Source organism: Manis pentadactyla, chromosome 4 (assembly GCF_030020395.1).
Source record: "Manis pentadactyla isolate mManPen7 chromosome 4, mManPen7.hap1, whole genome shotgun sequence".
Taxonomy (NCBI): Eukaryota; Metazoa; Chordata; class Mammalia; order Pholidota; family Manidae; genus Manis; species Manis pentadactyla.
In genome coordinates this window covers 32,089,664-32,111,373 of record NC_080022.1, presented here as the reverse complement: position 1 = coordinate 32,111,373, position 21,710 = coordinate 32,089,664, and the positions used below count along the sequence as shown (strand labels likewise).

At 52.2% G+C, this 21,710-nt stretch overlaps 1 protein-coding gene and 1 long non-coding RNA gene across 2 annotated transcripts; one reads left to right on the top strand and one right to left on the bottom strand.

The window, feature by feature from the left end:
- The first annotated feature begins 220 nt into the window (after positions 1–220).
- Positions 221–5,786, top strand: EDN2 (endothelin 2). Its single transcript, XM_036893088.2, has 5 exons — positions 221–377; positions 730–886; positions 2,387–2,509; positions 3,456–3,554; positions 5,124–5,786. The coding sequence occupies exons 1-5, from the start codon at positions 314–316 to the stop codon at positions 5,215–5,217; spliced, it is 537 nt and encodes a 178-aa protein (XP_036748983.2). The 5' UTR covers positions 221–313; the 3' UTR covers positions 5,218–5,786.
- A 5,207-nt stretch (positions 5,787–10,993) lies between these two features.
- On the bottom strand, positions 10,994–21,400 carry LOC118916296 (uncharacterized). The gene is made up of 3 exons (XR_005026333.2): positions 20,895–21,400; positions 20,402–20,549; positions 10,994–12,188 (listed from the first exon to the last, which is right to left on the bottom strand). It is a non-coding gene; the product is annotated as an uncharacterized LOC118916296 (long non-coding RNA).
- Between the last annotated feature and the right edge of the window lie 310 nt (positions 21,401–21,710).

Sequence of the window (21,710 nt, the reverse complement as noted above, 5' to 3'; positions counted from 1 at the left end):
TGTGGGCTGCAGGGGAGCCTCAGGACTCGCAAAGGGAGGGGCAGGGGCCTTCCCTTCCTCCTCCCACCTCCTGGTCCTCCTCCCCACCGCGGAGGCTGGGCGGGCCAGGCGCCCCAGGAGGAGGCGGTGTCCCTGGCTCCCTGCCCACCGGTGCAGCAGGGCAGGGCTGGATGTTTGGGGGCGGGGCTGTGCCTGGTATTATAAGAGGCCGCCAGGGCACCGAGGCAATGAGCTATCTGCTCAGCTTGGCAGCAGGACGCTGGCCACAGGCACGCTGTCTGCTCAGGTCCAGTCTGTGCCCTCCACCGCCGCTATGGTCGCCATGCCCACCGCCTGGTGCTCAGTTGCTCTGGCACTGCTTGTGGCCCTGCATGAAGGTGAGCCGCCCTGGCCTCGCCTGCTGCAGTGGCCCCGGGTCTGTCCGTGGGTGTGCCCCCTGGGGTCGCGGTGCACCCCCCAAGCCAGCCGTGGGCATACAGGAGTGGGATCCTGGCAGCAGTGGTGGCTTCAGGGGCTCTGCAAGTACAAAGGTGGTGCAGGTACAAGGCAGCCATCAGCCCTCCCCACCAGAGCGGCTGGGGCTTCCCCGGGCTGGCCGGGAGCTCCTGAGCAGTGAGAATGCCAACTACCTCAATTATGCAAGAGGAGGAGCCCGGCAGGTCCCCCTGTCGCGGCTGTGCCAAGTGCCCTGACCCACCTCTCCACCCTCTCTCCCTCCTGTGTGTGCAGGCAAAGGCCAGGCCACTGCCACCCCGGAGCAACCAGCATCCTCGCCCCGTGCCCGAGGCTCCCACCTGCGTCCTCGGCGTTGCTCCTGCAGCTCCTGGCTCGACAAGGAGTGCGTCTACTTCTGCCACCTGGACATCATCTGGGTGAACACTCCTGGGTGAGCAACTGCGGGGATCCAGGCGGGGCTGCTAGGAGCGGGGCCGGGGGGCAGGTGCTGGGGGCTCCCGGCGTACTGAGGAACCTCTGGCACAGTAGGGCTCTCCCTGGGCCTCCAGATAGGATCACTGGGCTAATATCAATACTTACCGGTTATTGTTTCACTCCCACATGGGGGCCGCCTAAACAATATAGAGGGCTATCTTATGAGATTTCTCACAACAGCCTAGTGAGAAGGTATTGACTGCGTCTCCTAGCTCAGGGTACTGAGTCTCAGAGAGGTTAGGTGTCTCCCCCAAGATCACACAGGAAGGAGTAAGTGGTAGGTGGAGGCCCCACCCTAGATCCTTGGATGCCAGAGCTCACATCCAGTCTGCCATGCTGCCCCTGCATGATCTTCCAAGAATAATATGATTAATGACAGCGCCCTTGTCTTGACTGTGCCAGGCCCAATGCCAAGGGCTTCTCGTGCATTATCATCTCAGGAGCCTCTCCCATCCTCCCCTTTGAGACAAGTAGTGTTGTTGTCCCCAAATGACAGGAGAAAAACCTGCCCTGTGTCACCCGGCAGGGCTGGGATGGGGGCCCCGTGCTGTTGCTGTCTGTTCTGTCTGCACCCGCACTGCCTCTGGGCCATTGCATACTTCAGGTTGAAGTTTTTGTGTCTATTTGTGGGGTTTTTTTTTTTCCTTTCCCCAAATTTCAAAAGGCAGGAGAAGCCCAGCACGTAAGCGTGTGTAGAGATAATCCGCATCCAAACACTCGGAGTCATTGCAACTCCAACCACATCTAAAATTAGCTCTGGCACCTGAAGGTGCTGGTCCAACCAGCCACAGGGCCCCTGCCCTGTCCCCAGCCCACGTTGGCCTGACTCTGATTCTGAAGCCAATCCCACCTGATCTCACACACATGCAAGCACACACATGCATACACATGTACACACACCATTTTTAAGTTAAAGCTCTAAGACACATTTGTCACCCCTCCAGGCAAGTGGTGGCCAGGTGGGGGGAGCTTGGCTGTGGGCCTGTGTGTTTACTTCTGTGAGGTGGCATTTCCTCTCCTCTTCTAGGGCAAGCTGACCACAGGGGTACCAGCCTGGCTCCATTCATTAGCTCAAGTTCCTGCCCCTGGGATGGGGAAGGGGTGGGAGGACTCCCACCTCCCAGCCTGGGGAGGGGGCAGTTGCTATCTCCTCATCCCCATACCAGGAGTCTTAGTGAGCAGGGCCAGGTGGGGCTAGCAGAGGCCCAGAGAGGGGAGGGGTCTTGTCGAGAGCTACCTGGCACCTTAGGGAGGAGCATGTGGTAGGACTTCCTGAGGTCAGGGACTGGTCACCTTCTGCTGCCCTGATGGCATGGGTGACCATCCCAGTGTGCAGTGTGGACAGTCCTTGCTTGCCAATGGTCATGGTTTATCTAATCTCCTCTCTCCCTCTTCCCTTCTCCCTCTCCATCTTTCTCCACCCTACACCACTACCTTGCTGGCGGCCTGCCCACAGACAGACAGCTCCTTACGGCCTGGGAAACCCGCCAAGACGCCGGCGCCGCTCCCTGCCAAGGCGTTGTGAATGCTGCAGTGCCAGGGACCCCGCCTGTGCCACCTTCTGCCATCGAAGGCCCTGGTAAGTGGGCACCCAGCCTGCAGGGGCCCGGGCCTGCCCTGACAGCAGCGGCTGTCTGGGAGATGGGCAGAGGAGCAAAGTGGCTAATGGGGGACAGCAGGGTCCTCAGGGCCATAGGCTGCTCTGGGTCCATGGGCAGTGTCCCTTCCTGCAGGGGAGCAGCCACAGCAGAGTCCCTCCTGCTGCCCAGCTCTGGGGGCTTCTGAGAGCATTGTGTGCAGGAGGGATTCTCCCCAGGCAACAGCTGAGGCAGCTCAGACCCAGACAGAGGACAGGACTTGTTCTGTCCAGCCACACAGCTAGTCAGAAGGAGAGCTGGGCCTGCAGCCTTGGTCTGACAGACCAAGTCCACTGGGCTTTGGATTCAGACCTGAGGCTCATGGGACTCTGGAGCTTTCTTGGTGGAGAAGCAGCATCTGGAGTTGGGAGTTCATGGCACCATCCCAGGGTTGACCCAGAATTATTGGTGGGCCTTCACCAAGGTTCTTACTCTCTTGGCCTCAGTTTTCCCATCTGTAAAAGGGGTGGCAGACTGTTCTTTCCCTACTGTACTTGGAGCATTTGGGGAAAGCAGAAACTTGGCTTTGCAAGCCCAAGCCTCCCCTTCCCACAATGGGTTATGAGAAATTCCTCCTCTGAGACTCAAGCTGTGGCTCCGCCCCTGCCTCAGTTTCCCCTGCAAAGGGCCATGCTCAGCTGCAGGTGGCCAGATTCTGGGAAGGCCAGCTACCCAGCTGCCTCTTTCTGGGTTAAGAATACATTCCCGGTAGCTCAGTTTTCCTTGGTCCCCACCCTGCCTGGGAAAGGAAGGATGCCAGGTGCACATAGGTGGAAACAGATATGCTCCTGAAGGGGTGGGGAGGAGTTGGGGCTGGGCTGGGCCTGCAGCCAGGTGGCATTGGGGCCCTGGACAGCCCCTCACTGAGGCCCAAATGCTGTCATTTAGGGCTGGAGTTGTGGCAGTCTCAAGTGGTGGGTCCCCTACAGACACATCCCAAGCTGGAAGCACATGGACCTCTGCAGGAGAGCTCCTCCAGCGGCTGAGGTAAGGGGCACCTGCCCTGATTCAGTGCCTCCTGTATGTCTTACACATTTCCCTTCTCCTTGTGAGGCAGGACTGGGTCCACATTAGGCAGCCAAGAGAACTGAGGCTCAGAACGGTGAGGCCCTTGCCCAAGATCACACGGCTGTCAACGGCATCTGGCTGACTCCAAAGCCTGTGCTCTTAACCACTCTGCTCCTTGTTATCACTGGGCCTGGAAGTGGAGTTTTTTAGAGGGCTTGAGGGCTTGTGGCTGTGGAAGGACATTCATTTAGGTTGTGTCTGAATCAAGCATCTCTCACATACTGGTATCTAGGAGGGCCAAGTATCCAGCCTTCTCCTTCCCCCGTCCCAGTGGGTCGCCTCCCTGGCAGCCTCAGTAGGGCTCAGCTCAAGGCTTGGCACACAGGAGGTACCCATGTATGTTTGTCCAACCAAGCTAACTTGCATACAGAAACCCCACATCTGGCTGTGCAGTAGATTAGCTTGAGAGGCAGCTTCTGAGACAGGACTGCCTGATTTGAATCCCAGCCCTACCACAGACAAGCTTTGTGACCTTGGGCTTATCACTTAACTTCTCTGTGCTTCAGGTTCCAACTTTTGAAACAGGGACTTGAGAGTCATCCATCTCATGGAGTCATGCAGTTACGTGGGTTGACATACAGAAGTGCCTTGAGCTCGGTCTGGCAACCAGTGGAAGCTCTGGAGGTGTCAGCCACTCCTGCCTCTGTCCCTGATGACTCCTCAGGGTTGGCTAATGCTGGGCCCAGTTTGACCCCTCAGGGGCTCCCATCTTTGTGGAGCAGCAGAAACAGGGGAGAAAAGGCAGGATGTGGAATAGGCAGGACCCGGCACATAATAAACAACTGTCTTACGATTTTTTAAAAAGTCACGATAAGACTTTGCAAGTGCATGCCACTTCACAGTGCGCCAGAGCTTGCTTTGCTGACCTGTACCCATCCTCGTGCCAGTTCACGCCTGTTTTTCTTGAACAGACTAAGAAAGGGGCTTGGATAGGTTGAGACACTTGCCTAAGTTCCCATAGCTGGGAACTGATGCCAGCCCCCTAGCTCCCAAGCTAGAATGATTGAGCCAGGACAAGGCTACCTGGGTGTTGTCAGAATCCCCCACTAGGTTCAAAGGGCAGCTAGGACCCATATTTGTCTGGGTTGGACCACCTTGAGCTGGACCTTGAAGAATGGGAATTTTAGTAGATAGGGTTTGGGTGAGGGGAGGCAAACACCCTAGAAAGAACAACGTGAGCAGAGTGTGGAATGGGAAGGTAGGTCACAGGAGATTCCCTGGCCCATGCCTGGCCTTCTGGTTATTACAGTGGCATTTTGTGTTACATGTCAGCTTTGTCAAAGCCCCTGTGGGCAAAGAATCTTCTGGCCTAGTCTGACCTCTCCGTGATATGTGACATGCAGACCTTGCTTGCAGTGTTAGCTGTGGCCACCCTACCCCAAGGCAGCTGCAAGTAAGGGATCCAGTCTTATTACAACTGCCTCTCACAGGGAACTCCCAGGCAGTCCACAGCTCCTGGGATGTGAAAGTGACCCTTCTCTATTCCAGGGACATTTCTGCAGCCAAGATCTGCTTTGCTAGGCGACAGCAGGAGGCAACAAGGAAGCCCAGGCCTACACACTCCAGGCGGAGGAAGAGATAGTGCTGGTTGCTAAAGGAACATGGAGAAGGAAGCTTGTGTGGAGACAGGAGGAGAGGGGCAGCCCTGGGCTGGGGCACAGGCTCCAGCCCCCTGTCCCTGATGAGGGACCCTCCTTCAAGGCAGCTCAGTACCCTCATACTGCCCAGGAAAGCCTTCAGCCCCCAGGCTGCCGAGTGGCCTCCCACACTGGCTGTGGCCCCACAGCCCTGCTGAAAGGAACCGCCTGGGAAGAGGCCACGTCCCAAGAGGTATCTGGTCGGCTCTAACCGGGGAGTGACACGCTCTGATGGATGCTCACGCCAAAGCCAGCCCAGGAGGCTGGGTGGGCCTGCCCAAGGCCTGGTGTCTGGGCTGGCCCCTGTCTGTTCCCTCTAGCTCTCCCTCCCAGATTCCTTGTACCCTTATACCCTTGGGACACTCCTGGTGAGAAGGGCCTGCTCTGCTTCACCTGTCTGTATATAACTTATTTGCTCTAAGAACTTCAAGAATTACAGTTATTTATTTTAATGTATTTTTTTAGACTCGATTATTTACCTGCAGACTTGTTTATAATAAACAATGAAATGGTACTCTGGTATTTTGTTTTGGCTGAAGCAGGGTGGGAGGCACCTCTCAGAAAGAGGCTGCTTGGAAGTTAAAGGGACAAAGGAAGGGGAAGGAAGAGGCCTGAGGCAGATGGTCAGAGCTCCTCACACTCTTGCTGGCATCACTGGCTGCTAACCCACCCTCTCTGGACTTTTACCTCTCACATGCCTGGACAGCCATTGACAGCTTTGACACCCAGGATTCCAGGACCTACATCCCCCTCAGGCCAGAGCTTTCCCAGGCACATTTGGAAAGAGTCAAGACTATTAGGATGCCAAGACCCACTTCTGCTCCAGCTGCCCTGTGCTGCCAGGGGCTGCCTAGACTCCCAGAGTGAATCTGTCCAGTGAGGGCTGGAGCCAGATGGACTCCAACCCTACTCATCAGCAATGGGCACTCTGTTGGAGCCACAGCCCACCCCTGGCCTTGTCCCTCACCTTGAGCCTTGGTCAGGGCCTTGCTAGAAGGGGGTTCAACATTCTTTGACCAAAGAAGCCCAGGCCTTTAGGGTTGGCCAATCCTGCCAAGGTCCAAGAAGCAGCCCCCCTGAGTCCCAGGATGGCCATCAGCTAGGGCCACCCATGCTGTCAGCTGTCTGGACCTACAGCCTGCATTTCTACGAAGAGCCCCTTTTCCCCCAGACCTGAGTTAGGAGTGGCAGGTTGTGGCCTGAGCCAGCTATTGAAAAATAATGATTCATACACTGCTCTAAGCCTGCCTTGTCTGTGAAGCCAGCCCTGACCCCCGTGTGGAAGAACACCATGTTGACACATACTGAACTCCTACTGTATACTGGTACTTCACCCAGATTAACTGGTTTCATCCTCACAACTCTATGATGGGTACTTTTATTATCCCCATTTTACAGATGAGAAAACTGATAGACAAAGAAGGCAGTTGACTTGCCCAAGGTCACACAGTAAGTGAGTGGTGGCATCAGGCTTTGAATCCAGAGTCTATAGTACATATGTATGTATGTATGTATTTAACAAACATTTGTTGATTAAATTCATGGATCACTACTACAGTGCGACCTTGAACAAATTTCTTTCTGGGCCTCAGATTTTTTTATCTATAAAATAGAAAATCATATTTCCTATCTTGTAGGGCTGTGTGAACACTAAACAAGCTGCTAAGCTCAGCCCTGGGCCTGGTAAGAGGCAGAGGCTGCTTGTCAGGCCATCACTGGTGATTATGTAACAGGTGGGACAGGCCCAGCACAAAAGGGCCTAAGGGGAGAGATTGCAGCTGCTGGGTGGAGAGGGGCAGTCCAAGAAAGACCTCTGGACCAAGGTGCTATTCCCGTAGTCTCCAAAGACGAGTGAGCCTCAAATAAACAGAAAGAAAACCAGGAGGGGGGCCCAGAAAGAGGGGGCAGGAAGGTGTGGCAATAGGCATGGCAAAGGAGGTTCCCTCGGAGGAGCCATGTGGCCGGAGCACAGGGAGGGGAGACTGCAGGAGAGGATGCTGGAGGGACCTCAAGGTCCTGGGCCTTCTCTTAGGGACCATGGGGAGGCACGCAAGTTCTGTGAGCAGCAAGGGACCTGCTCAGAGCTGGGCTTTGCAAATGTGACACCAGAGGGCTGCACAGGGCAAGAGTGAATGAGGGGCCTGAAGGCAGAGAAGCAAGTATTCCCCCCACCCTTCAGGGTCCACAGTACATCCTGGGTGGTTAGGGTGGTGTAATGGGACTGGCCTAGTCACTGGCTTCCTACTGCCGCCCAGGACCAGAGCATACCTCTCAAGTCCCAGCTAAGCCTGACGCCAGTGGAATTTCACACCTGGTCACTCAGCATCCCATTCAAAATGACCCTGCCTCATTGGGACCCCAGAAGCAACAGCCACTGTCCAGGCTGGGCAGCTGAGGGGACAATCCCGGGACAACAGGTGTGACGGAGGCTGGGCAGAGGGGTGACGAGATCCTGGCTGAGGGCATGTTGTAGGCCAAGGGAACCAGGCATTCACTACCCCTGGCACCAGCCCCAGTGGCCCTGGCCCAAGTTCAGAGATCAGAGACCCAAATGATTCAGTAGCAGAGATGATTCAAGGGAGGAGAGGAGGCCCGGGAGGCAGGTAAAGGCAAGGCGACCCCACAGTGCTTTGAATCCATGTTCCCAGGAAATGGGGAACTCTGCTTGGGCCCTGCACTTTAGGGGTGTCCTGCCCTGGCCCTCCCCCAGTCACAGATCTCTCCACTGGACAAGAAGTTTACAGAGCCAAGGGGCCGTGTACACCTGAAGTCTGCCTGCTTCTAGGCACATCCCAAGTAGCTGGGGCAAGTGTAGGTGACAGTGGGACAGAGATTTGGAAGAGACAGGATGATCTATGGGCAGCAGCTGCCCAGTAAATGGAACCCTGAGAAGAAAGGTGTCAACAGTTTAGGAAGTTTGTCTGGATTTGGGGGGACAAAAATCTCCCCTTTTCCTGCCCTCTTCTGCCTTCTCATAAATACTTAACAGGCTTTCTCAAGGCTTTATAGGTCAAATTTGTGTTCTTTTTTGACTGGAACACCAGGCAGAGATAGGCCAGAAGGGGGCACAGGGTGATCCCGATGTGCTGGAGTTACATGCGCAGAAGGAAGCTAAGACACAGAGCAGGGAGGCCCCATGTCCAGAGCCATGCGGCCTGATACATGTCCAGCCTTTTTCCTCCCTGGGCTGCCTCTCCTCACCAACGCCCTCACTAAGGAAAGAAGCCCAAGGAATTTTTCTCTTTCTCTCTCTCTCTAATTAAAATTAGATACCAGGTTGCTGGGATTTCAGTTCAGAGGAGTCATATGCTCATGAGTAATCACCTCCCAGGAGACTCGTGGGCAAGACAGTCCCAGTTCCTGCCCTCAGAGGCCATGAGAGAGCCATTAAGGACACGCTGTTAAATATTAAGATAAAAATAGTACCTAACATTTATTGAGTGTTAAGTGCTTTCTGCATATGAATTCCTTGGTTCCTACAGCAACCTGTGCAGCCAATCCTATCATTATTCCCATTTTATAGAAGAGGTAACTGAGAGGTTAAGCAACTTGGCTCAAAATCACACAGCTAATACATAGCTGAGCTGAGATTTAAACCTCAGGGCCTAAACTTCTATGCTGTCCTGACTCTCTGATAGGACAATCACACTGTGATGGAGCCCCTGGGGTGGGGAGCTCAGGGTAGCTTCCTAAAGGAGGTGACATCTAGGCCAAGCTCAAGGGAATCAGTTAAGTGAAGGAGGATGATGGACAAAAGTGTTCCAGGCAGAGGGAACAACAGACGGTAAGGCTCTGAGGGGAAGGGAGGTATTCTCAGCCCTTTTCAGGGAGCAAAAAAAAAGGGATGTGGGGAAGCCTGGAGAAGGGGAGATGGGAATGGGCAGTGCCCCCCTGAGCACCAGATCAAGGCTGAGGACCTGGCTGGGGGAAGAGCCTCCACCCAGGGAGATCTCCAGCGGCTCTCACCCCCTGAAATGCCCTGCATCCATGCTTCAGCCACCCTTGCTGCCCTCAAGAGTCTCACAGGCTGGCAGGGAAGACACACAGGGCAAAGTGAAGGAGCAGAAGGTGGACTATGTTATGGCTGCCCTTCAGCAGGTAAGGGAAGCAGGGGGAGGCAGGGTCTGAAGGATGGCTAAGGTTGGCACAGGCTAGGATGAAAGAAAGGGCGTCATAGGCTGGGGTGGGAGGTGGTCTGGCCAGAGCATGAAAGAATCTGGAGAAAGGCAGCCAGTCTAATCAGCAGGGGCCAGGCTGGGAATGGCATTCAATGCCAGAAATGTGAACCTGAGTGACGAGGAGCCAGTGAAGGCGGCTAAGCAGGGGAGAGCCAGGACAGGAGTCGGCCTTCGGCTGCTGGCTTAGTGTTGGCTCCTCCCTGGCCAGGGCTTCCAGCTCAAGAGGGCCCGCCCAGCCCCTCTCAGGGGAAGGCAGAGTGTGGGCCTCGCCTCAGCCTGCCAGGAACCCAAGCCAAGAGCCCTCAGCAGCTAGGAAAGGGGCTGTGTGCGGGCCCGCCAGGAGCCCTGGAAGAGGAATGTGGCCTAATTAATTCTCTGAAGCACAGAGGGCCTCGCCTTGAAGGAGCAGCTGCCAGGACAGGCCTGCCAGGACGCCACGGGCCCAGCCTGTCCATCACTCAGTGAGGAAGAGAGCAAGGGGGACAGCAGCAGAGAGCTGGCAGACAGAAGGAGCTCAGGGGACCAGCCCCCTGCCTCCAGGCACACATAGGTCCTCCGGTCCTTTCACAGTTAATAATGCAATAATAGTAATAGTAACAGCCAGCAAGCCATGAATGCTTTCAGTGTGCCAGACCCTGTGCTAAGCATGTTACACCCACTTATCCTCTAATCATCACAGGACCAGTGAGGTGGGCACTGTTGTTTTCTCCATTTTGCAGAAGAGGAAGCTGAGGCTCAGAGAGATGAACTTCCCTGCCCGGGATCATGCAATCAGAATGCACAAGCAGGAAAGCTGAGATGTGGGCTCTGGGTCCGGGAGCATGTTCTCGCAGCCACTATGTTGGGCTGGCTCAGCAGGGGAGCCTGAGGGAGGTAGAATGCCTTTCCCGAGGACCGCAGATTGAAAAGGGATCCCAGGATGCCGAATGGAACAATGACCTGCAAGGAAAGGTCGTGCCTCTGGCATCAGCTCGCATCGTCTCCTCCTGAGGTTTCCTCCCTGGCCAGCAGGTCACTCCCAGGGATGGTCGGCCCACTACTCCAGGCAGGCGGGCCTGGAAGAAACAATCCAATCTCCCTGGATTCTCTCCACTCATTTGGTCCCTGTTTTGCTGCCTGGACCCTGTCCCAGAGGCATCATAATGGCACTCAGCTGGGCTGCACACTCTGAAACTCCTCCCAGAGACTCTAGTCCCCCTCCACAGGTGGGACATGGAGGCTGCAGGAGGCTCAGGGCGATGCAGGGATGGGATGGACCAGGGCCTTATAGCTGGAAAAGGGCAGAGTGAGGACAGGCACCCAGGCTGGCCTGAAGCCAAGACTCTGCCCTCCCCTGACAGCAGGCCAGAAGGAGGGCAATGCAGCCACAGCACTTCCCCTCTCGGAGCCTCGGTTTCCTCATCTGCTATGCAGGATGGAAGGACCGACCCAACAGGCCTGCCCTGGAGTTCATTACCAACAGCCCATGCTCATGGTACTTCGTGTGTCAGGCACGGTCCTAATGATAAGTTCTTTCTTTCAATTTAGAAAATGTTCTAAAACAAGATTTTATTTATGACCACATAATATATCATCATAAGGCTGTTCCATAATGCATGTTACCTCATAGATGTATATTTAAGTTCATTTGGTTTCCCATCAATAAACATTCATTTGCACACAAATTCTATATTCACTCCTAATTCTTTTTGCTGCATATTTTTTATTGAGACATAATTTAAATGCCATGAAATTCACCCTTTCAAAGTGTGCAATTCAGTGGTTTTAGTATATTCACAAAGTTATACAACCATCACCACTAATTCCAGAACATTTTCATTGCCCTCAAAGAGAAGCACCACACCCTTTAGCAGTCACTCCCCATATCCCATTCCCCCAGACCCTGGAAATTACTCATCTGCTTCTTATCCCTGTGGATTTGCCTATTCTGGACTTTTCCTATCAATGAACTCATACAATGCGTGGCTTTTTGCATCTGGTCTCTTTCACTTAGCATGATCTTTTCAAGGTTCGTTGGATGTAGTATGGATCAATGCTTCATTCCTTTTCGTGACTGAATAATATTCCACTGTGGGGATAGACCACATTTTGTTTACCCACTCATCCACTGATGGATATTGGGAATGTTTCTACTCTTTGGTATAAGCACTTTATTTTAGCCTTCAGCAGCCCTATGGGGAAGTACTTACAGACAGAGACTGAGTTTCAGAGACATTAAGTGAGCAGCTATAGGAGTCTTGGCCCCAGGTCTAGCCCCAGAGATGATAACTTTAACCATTGGGCAGCACTGCTTCCTCAGGTGAAGTAAGATAGTGTAGGTCAGCACCCACAGCAACCAGGGGCAACACCCACTGGGCCCTCAGCAAAGGGTGGCATTTCTTAGCAGTGTTTCTGAAGGTGACAGAGCCAGGGTCCACCAGGCAGAGCCCCAGTCTAGAACAGGGGCATCAGGGCCCCCAGTGATAAAGAATCACTATCCAGGCACACAGTTGATCCTCCCAGGAACGGGGACATCTCTCCATACCCAGGTGGGCCGACTTCCTCTGCCCACTTCATTGGCTTGCAACCCAGAGCCCATTTCTCCACCCACCCCCATCAAGGAAGCCATGGCTCCTCTCCTGGCCCCTATGCCCTGCCACTGGGCAACAAGGGGACAATCCTTGGGGGGATCAAGGTCAGAGCTGCAGTCAAGGCCGTGCATGACCTGGAATGGGCTGCTGCCTCCTCAGGGCCTCCATCTGTTGAATAATGGGATAAAAAATCTTAATTCTTTCCTTTTTTTAGTATAAAAGTAAGACAATATGCACCCAAAAGATTGTGGTTAAAAAAATCAAAAGAATATAGGGGTATCTAGAATAAAAAGTAAGTCTTCTCCCCACTGCAAGTAACCACTCTGAGAATACGCTATGGAGCCTCTTTCTATGGATTCCGATAGGTTTTATATTCAACTTTTAAGAGGTGTTTAAAATAATAAGTGGAGACATAAATCTCCCTCTTCTGTGACTGCTTTCCTCACTCCATGGGCATCTTGGCATCTTTCCAGACCAGTACACATGGATCTACCCAGTCTCTCAATTTTAACTGTTCACAGTGGTCCCTGGCACGAACAGAAGGCAGTTTAGTTAACCATTCACCTGCTGATGCCCTTTGCAAGGCCTCCATTTAGTATTTGCATAAACACATTGCAGTAAACACCTTGTTTATACATCTTTGTCCACAGAGAGCGGGTTTTTAAATGTGAAATTGCTGGGTCAAAGGACACACACACTTTCGATATTCCAATGAGACTGAGATTGAGATTTGCAATCCTGCACCCACTTGGTGCGAATGCCCTTTTTCTTACATCCCCTCCAGCACTGGCTGCTCTGGTGTAGGTTCCATTTCTTCATAAGGAACCTGATACGCAAAAGTGATACACATGATACCTCCCAGGATGAGAAAGGGAGGGACCTGGAGGCACGCCCATGTCCCACCCCAACCAGCTGGTACAGAGGGTCCTCCGGGTCTCACAGTGCTGTGGTATCTAGGATCCTGTTCGGCTGCAGGCCTGCTTCCTCTGTGGCTGGCATCAGTCCCCCACCTCTTGATTGGTCCCCCAGGGAGCTCAGTGATGGTGGAGGGGCTGACCAGTCTCCTTCCTCAGCTGACCCAACCTCCCCACCAAGAAATATGCCTTTTGAGCAGGGCCTTTCTGGATTAGCATCTTCGTTGGAAAGCATGTGCAATGGGAGACTTGCAGGTGTTTTGAAGAGGGGAAGTCTGGGGTGTCCTGCTCCCTTGCAACCCAGGATCCAAACTGCCCTTTTGGAAAAGGCTAGATCCCAGTCTTGCCTCTTCCCAGACCTTGCTGTGTAGACCCAAGAAGGCCACTGTCTCTCCTTGCCTCCCGGCTCCCAGCTGCCAGGCTGGGGAGATCCCTTCCCGGAAGTAGGTACATATTCTGCTCCATCTGGAGGCTCTATAGTTGCCACGCACATTAATTACTCCCAAGGTGGAAGGAGGGCTCCTCCTGGGAGATGGCAGATTGGGGATACGGGAAGCACAGGGAGGCCAAGGAGGGGGGCAGGCCCATACCACTTAAGACCAGGCATCTGAGGCTTCCTCTCTATGACTCTGATGCAGTGCAGTGAACTTGGTATGCCGGAATCACACCTGGCTAATATGAGATGGTGCATGAACACATGCACACAAGGGGACACCTATGTGTACAATGTGATTCTTGTGTGCACAATTGGAGATGCTTCTGCATGTCAACAGGCCTTTCAGTTTGTGTCTCATGTGATGGGTATTCATGCACAATCCACATATGTGTGCATTCCTGTGCTTGCCAACATGTTACAAGTACGAGTGACTGAATGCCCCCAAGTATGTAAGTCTTTGCCTGGTTGTGACTACAGAGATGTGTGTGCATGTATGAGGATGCATATATGCTTGCAGGGTGTGTGTGCAATTTCATGCTTACAGATTATGGGTGTGTGTGCCCTTTTATGGATATGAGCCTTTTTATGAATTATTGGCATGTGCTCAAGTGATATGGGCATACATGTAGGCATAAGTGTTTGTGTCCAAGAATGTATAAGTACACGTGCATGAAGAATATGTAAGCATAGAGTGAGTGTGTGCATTGGTTTGCACTCATGCGTGTGGATGTAGGGGTGTTTCAGTGCACATGTGGGCATAACTATGTATGGAAATGTCCCGTGACTCTGCAGATTCCAGTACACATCCGCATGTGTTTGCACCCCCGGAGGCGCCATGCTGGGGTCTGCAAACCAAGACCTCTCATCCAGGCTCCATGCCCACCTCGTCTGGACCTCTCCCCCTACTCACACTGAGGAACAGAGGTCTGCATCACTGTATAAACTCTAGATGTCTTATTTTATCTGCAGGCGGATTAATTATCTTAGTAATTAGCAAGTCATTATAAACCTTGCTGATGTTAAGAACAAACATGGATATATCATAGATGCAAAATTCATATGGAGTTGGAACAAAAAATGTGAAAGTCGAGGATTTCCCCCTTCCCACCCAATCTCCATCCAGGGAGCTGTTAGGGGTCTGGGCTGGCAGCGCTGGGTAAGTTCATACAGGCTGGGTTGGTCAGGAAGGGCAAGGGAGAAGTCAGAGCAGAGAGACCCTGCCTCAGTTTCCAAGGCTGCCACCTTCCAGGCTCCATCCCCACCCCATGCACAGGGACAGTATTGTCTGGACCCAGGGGCCCCCAGCTGTGGCCCTGGTGAGGATGGAGGAGTGGGTGTAGCAGAAAGAACCCTGGCAGCCCCTCTCTGACAGTCCTTGCTACCAGGCAAGTCACATCCCCCAGCCTCCATTTCCTCATCTGTTACTCATAGTAATCATACCTGCCTGGGACTTCGATTGCCAGGAACCTCAAAATACAAGCTGCCTACCTTTCTCTGCTCACCTCCCTCCTGTTCCTAGAAAAATTTATCCCCCCAAACCCCAGCCCCTCTGACTCCTCCCTCTCCCTCACTGCCTCCTTGCCCTGGGCCTGACTCACAAACTTCTACCCATATGTCAAAGCCCACACCCCTGTCACCACCAGGCCACATGATTGTCTGTCTTCCCAGCTATGAATTCCCAAGGCAAGGAAAGCTCAAAGCATTCCTGGGTCCCAAGAGCCTATCCTGACCTAGCATGGCTTTGATATCAGTCACTGAGTTTGAAAACTGAAGGTAAAGAGGGAAGGAGAGAGGGGGAAGGCCCTGTGAGGGGAGCAGCAAGGTTCGGTATAAACAGCAGGTCACTGGTGCCTCCAGACTAGGTGAGTCAGCCTGATCCTTGCCCAGGGAGGAAAGGAAAAGCTCCGTTTATCAGTCTCCCCCAGGTGTAGCACCACCCCCACCATTTACAAGCCTTATCACATTTGATTCCCACCACACCAGAGGTAAGCAGTATTTTGATTCCCATTTTATAGATGCAGAAACTGACCCTCTAAGAAGGTGAATAGCAGCACAGATGGGATTCAAGCCTCTCCGACTCCAGGGCCTTCTCTCTCTCCCCACTTAGGTTCCTTCTCTCCTGGATTCACCTTGCAAATAAACTCCATGCCCTTGAATCCTAGTTTGGCTCTGTTTGTGAGGGCCCCAACCCAAGCCAGAGGGACAGCAGCTGTGGGCTGTCAGTGCCTGTGCAGCTAAGACAACCTTGCCCCAAGGAATCCCATGTCTCAAGGGACCTGGTGCAGGATCAGAAGCAGCTTAGCAGAGGTCTGGTACAATCCGAGGAAGCTGGACAGGGGGAGGCCAGCTGCAGTCCTAGAGCTGTGCAGTATCAGGTGGAGACGTGGGGCTGCCCATGCACTGGGGTGGAGGGCGTAGGTGTGAGCCAGCAGTGGACGGAAGGCAGGCAGGGCTTATCTCAGGGCCCAAGACCACACCCACACCTCCCTCCCTTCTGCAGAAGTGTGCCTCAGACACCTGTTCCCTGGCAACCCCGGGGCAGACCCTGACTGAAAAACCCCAGGGCCCTCAGCTGGGCCTCTCCTGCTCAGTCTCTGCCATCCTGGGTCCTTCTGGCAAAGCAGGGAAGCTCCCTGGGGTAGGTCATAGATGTGAGTCTGAACAACTCAGCGCCCTTCTCAGGCCTCAGTTTCCATTCATAAAATGGTACAGGACCTGGGTGGGAGTGAGGAAGAGGGGGCGAATGAAGTGATCTTCGTTCCCCTTGAGGGTTTTGCTCTTCAATTCTGCCATCTATCATTTGACCACAGAACATTAGATATTGTATGTCTTGTCCCTCATTCTTACATGCTTCCAGAAAAGGTTATTATTTAACCCAGAGGAATAAGGTTCTAATGGTGGAAACTCAAGCGTCAGAAGAGACATAGCTTGACTATGGGGGTTGGCCTTCCTTACACCCCTCAAATCACACCACGTTGGCCCCCAGGCAGGTAGCCACATTAAGTTGAAAAAGCACAGGCTTTAGAACCAGACAGACTTGGGCTCAAATCCTGTGTGACTCAGAGAAGCCCTGTAACCTCTCTGGGTTCAGCCTCCTTGGCTATGAAATAGGCTACCCATGCCCCACTGGGCCCGGGTAAGCATCTTCAATCTCCTTTAATCCTCAAGCCAGTGAGGCAGCAACCCTGGTCCCCAGTAGACAGAAAGGCAATAGAGTCCCAAGAAGAGCAGGCAGGCACTAAGGGGATGAGCCACCAGTCAGTGGGGCACAGAGTGGTCCATCACCTGCCCACCCCCTCCCCAGGGAACCCTGGGCCTGGGCTGGGCTCTGGCCATTCCAGCCCTCCCGTGCTGGCTCAGCCCTGACTGGAGGCTCACCCACTGCCCAGTCCCTGCACCTAGCTGGTGGGGCGGCTGGAACTGAGCCTGCAGTATCGCCCCTCCCCTCAGATACCTTTGGCCTCAGGAATGCCAGGGGCTGGGCCAGTAGGTCAAAGGGCCCACAACCTGATCCTACTGCCTTGAGAAGATCTTAGAGTCTTAGGCAGGCATGCCCCAGCCACAGAGGGAAACTGAGGCCCACTGACTTCAACTAGGAGGGCAGGCCTCCTTGCTAATGTAAATGGGGATCAGGACAGCAGAAGATGAAAAATGAAATCAAAACAAGCCATGGACCAACAATTCAAGGAATGTACTCCAAAGAAATGCCTAGATATAGTTACCAAAAGATGTGTACTAGAATGCACACAGCAGCACTATTTATGATAGTCCCAAACTGGAAACTACCCAGAAGGCCATCAATCATAAAATGAATAAATAAATTGAACTACAACTGCACAAAACAGTATGGATGATCTCACAAATGAAACATATAAAAGAAAAGAGTATATCCCAGAAGACTCCATTTATATACAGTTTTAATGGTGCTAGAGGTTAATGAGGTCATTTCCCTTGACAAAGGCAGTGGCTGAAAGGAGACAGGAAGGGGGCTGCTGGGGCAGTAGTCGTGTTCCTTTTCTTAATCTAGGTGCAGAATGTATGTGTACCCTCAGTTTTTGGAAATTTGTCAAGTTGTACATTTATGATTTGTACTTTCCTTTTTTCTTCCTGCATAATATTCCACTACATAAATAGGCCACAATTTGTGTATCCATTCTACTGTTGACTCAAGTTGTACTATTTTCATTTTCGAAGCTATTACAAATAGTACTACTTTGAACATTTTTGCCCCTGAATTTTGGTGAACATGTGTATGTCTTTCCCCTGGGTGTGTATTTAGGGTTGGTATTGCTGGATCATAGGATATACATATCTTCAGCTTTATTAGACACTGACAAAAAGTTTTCCAAAATGGTTTACCATTTCCCACTTCCAACAGCTGTATGTGACAGCTTTGCATCCTCACTAGCACGGGTGTGGTCAAAGTTTCTCCTTTTAGCCATTTTGGTGGGTGTGAAATGGTATCACCTTGTGGATTTAATTTGCATTTTCCTAATGCCTAACAGGGTTGAGTCCCTGTCTTAGTTAGAAGTCCTGGGATCAGACCCTGAGACAAAGATTCCAGAGCAAGTGGGTTAGTTGGCAGATGTATTAGTAGTCCCCTAGGGCTGTCACAACAAAACACCACAGACTGGGTGACCTAACCAACAGCCATATATTTTCTCACAGGCCTGGTGGCTGAGAATCTAAGATCAAGGTGCCATCAGGGTTAGTTTCTGGTGGGGCCTCTCTTTCTGTCTTGAAGACGGCTGTCTTCCTTCTGTGTCCTCACATGGCCTCTCCTCTGGGTGTGCCTGGAGAGAGAGAGATCTCTGTTGTCAATTCCTCTTCCTATAAAGCCACTGATTCTATCACATTGGTGCCCCACTCTTATGACTTCATTTAACCTTAACTACCTCCCTAAAGGTCCAAATACAGTCACACTTGGGGCTGGAGGGACACAATCCAGTCCATAACTGCCGGTGGTCCTAGGAAAGCTCATAAGGGAGTGAAGGAGTGAGGGGGGTGGGAAGAGACCACTGAAGTGTGTGTCAGCAAGCAAGTCTCCACCTTGGGCATCTGGAGTTCAATCCCACAGGGAGACCGTGGGGAAACTGTGTAAACCACACACCTCAGAGTCATCCCACTCAGGGAGCAAGGGAGCTGGGTTTTTATACACAAATCCCTGTCAGTCATTGGTTGAGGGCTATTTCAAGTTATGGGAGGGAGTTAACTTCCTGGTCTGAGGCAGTGCAGCCTTTCTAGGGTCTACAGAAGCCCTGAGGCTCAGAGCTGCAGCTGTTGGCCACTGGAAGGAACACAAGCTGCAGCACGTCTTCACATGCTGGGAATGGCCAAATTCTCACTTGCATCAAGTGCCTACTCGAGCGCAGCTGGGTTTGGAAGGATGCGTATTGATTGGCCAGGCAGGAGAGGGCATTCCAGCAGGGAGACATCTGGGACCACATAAGAGGAATATGAGACTGAGGTAGGGACCAGCAGAAACCCTACTATGGAGGTCAAATGGGAAGGTTGCCCCCTGGAGGTTCTAGAAAGGGCAGATGCCCCATATATATGCTGTCTGCTTAGAAACCCAAGCTGGGCTATATCCTTAAGGCTATCCCCAAATGCTGTCTTCCAGCACCTCCCTGTCCTTGGACTCACCCCAGCCAGTCCCCAGCACAGCACACACCCCAAATCCAAGAATGCTTCCCATAGCCAGGAGACAAAAATACCACTCCCAGCAGAAAGGCTGCAAGCCAGGCCTGGTTCCTAGCCAGACAGCAAGTACAACTGAGCCCCATCTTCCCAAGACAGCAGAGGCCCAGACCACTGCATGGGAATCAGGGAGTCAAGGGCTGACTGCAAGGTTGGCCCTGAACTAAAGACCTTGAGCCCAGGTAGAGGGTGCCCTGAAATGCTGAGAAAAGCCACTTACTATTTAACTTCATGTCACCTGAATTCAGCTGTGCTGCCCCGCTAAAGTCTCCTCACAGGTTGAAAGTTTGCACTGTCCACAGAGCCCACACAAGAGTCAGGGAAAGCCTGGACTTGGGGTATGAGCTTGGATGGGCACCTCACCCACACTGTTTTGGCCTGCGGGAGACTGGGAAGTAGGAACCTAAGACAGGCCCGAGCAGGGTCCTACTGCTCTGCACAGCTCTGAATTCGGAATCCAGCCATATCCAATTCTGTAGCCAAGAAGCAAGCATTTTCTTTACAGACAGAGGTATAACCCTGATGGAGGCCAGGCATCATGGACACCTGTTTGTCAGTCATGCCTTTCTTTGGCAAGCCACATCTCCCCCGTTAATCCAGCTCCGTCTGTGTGGCTCAGGTGGGGCAGCCTCCTCACACGCCCAGTAGGGGGACACATGAACCATGCCTGGCTAACTAGAACACACACACACACACACACACATGCACACACACACGCATGCACGCACACACGCACGCATGCACACATGCAGTGTGATTGGCTCAAGGACAAACACATAACCCAAGCCAGGCCAATAGGAGTCTTCCCTGAGACTTTTGCTAGAACTCTCTGGAAACTCTCTTCTGAGGTTGTGAACTGTAAAGATGAGATTGTAGCAGCTGGTGGACATCTTACATCACATGGAGGAAAAACAAAGACCAGCAGGCCTGGCTCAGAAATGGAGAGACAGGTAGTCTTAATGGTGCCAATTAAACATCTGGATGCAGCATGTCTGAAGTCTTTGGACTTCTCATTTGCCTGAGACAATACAGATCCTGTTCTACCTACATCAGAGTTTCTGTCACTTACAGTCTAAAGGGTTCAAGACAGAAAGAGAGGCCCCACCAGAAACACTAGGTGAAAATACAGCCAAGCCCTTTCTGCACCTTCATATCCCAAGGATACCCAGAGATATGCAGGGAGTTCCTCTCAAGAGGGCCACTGCAACTGGAATGTTGCAATGAGGCAAAGATCCCTGTCCTGCTGCCCTTCTTTGAGAAGTGACAGTTGACTAACATGAAGTGGAGTAAACACTGCCAACAGTTCGTGTTCAAGAGTTCAAAGTGTTACTCACCCTGGAATGGCTGTGTCTTGGCAAGCTGCCCTCCCTCTGACTCCTCAGAGTGCTCTGGAAGGTGGTGACAGCTGCAGTGCATTTTTCTGACCAGTGGTTCTGGGGCCGTTTAATTAATTTTTCATTTGCTGAAATGTGGAGGTCAGAGCTATATAGATTTATGAGAAATGGAAGAAAATACTGCATGTTTGCAACTCTGACATGAATGAGCACCATTGCACATTGCTCAACTGATTCACTTGTTAATTCAATTAAGTTCAACAAACCACCTGAAGAGTCATCCATAGGGGTCTAGTTAAATAAATTATAGTGTGTAGATTTAAAAAGGTAAAACAGCAAACATACTGTTACAGAAATACGTCTGTAATGTATAAAGTATTGAAAGCAATTCGCACAATCATACCCCAATAAAGTGCTAGTTTTTAAAAAAGCAAGTTGTAGAATAATACACATAACATATGCCCATTAAAAAAATAAAGCCTGGCAGCCTTACCATTTGCAGGAAGTTTATCATTTATGCACTCAAATGTGAGGAGAAAAGAAACACTGTTGGCAACTAAAGGTAACTCCTTCTCACTGGAGACTTGGTTGGTGCAAACTTCAGTTCCCTGTCAGAGCAATCTCCCCATCCCAAGAGGTCTCCCTTCCGAGATGGGATCTGAGAGCTGGAAGTTTGGGTGTCCTCATGGCATCAGGGAAGGGCCACTCTCTGGCCTCGTGTCACCTTCTTGTTGGGGTGTCTCATCCTGATGGTTCCAAGCCCTGCTTTCTGTCCCAGATGCTGTTACTGTGCAGCTTCTACCTTTACCCAACGTTCTGTCCTGACCCGGGAAAAGATCGGCAGAAGCTCCAGGAGAGCTGAGCTGACTCAAATCTGCAAGGTGAATCTCCTGGGGTCTGGCTAGGACTTCAGGATCATTGTGTCCCTGTCCAGTGTCCTGCCTGGCAAGTGATCCTCCAGACCTCTCAATGGCCTTCTGTTTCCTCCAATTGTCTGGGTGCTGGGAAATTAGGGCCTCCCTCCCACAACACACAGGAGATGAGGATGTCAGGGCAGAATCCCTGGTCTTCTCTCTGCCTAAACACCCTGGTGATTGTTAGGCCCCAAAAAGAAACACCCACATCCTAACCCCTGGAACTTGTGAATGCAATTTGGCAAAAGGGTCTTTGCAGATGTAATGAAGTTAAGGGGCTCAGGATGGGATCATCCTGGATTATCTAGCTGCGCATTTGTCCAACGACAAGTGCCCTTATAAGAGAGAGTCAGAGGAAGATTTGACACAGGAGAGGAGATGTCTCAGAACCAGAA

Bases quoted from the DNA above. Each gene is read 5' to 3' on its own strand.
- EDN2 (XM_036893088.2), top strand. From the start codon at position 314: ATGGTCGCCATGCCCACCGCCTGGTGCTCAGTTGCTCTGGCACTGCTT. The intron at 2,510-3,455 runs GTAAGTGGGCAC...GCTGTCATTTAG, and splicing joins TTCTGCCATCGAAGGCCCTG to GGCTGGAGTTGTGGCAGTCT. The intron at 3,555-5,123 runs GTAAGGGGCACC...TCTCTATTCCAG, and splicing joins GAGCTCCTCCAGCGGCTGAG to GGACATTTCTGCAGCCAAGA.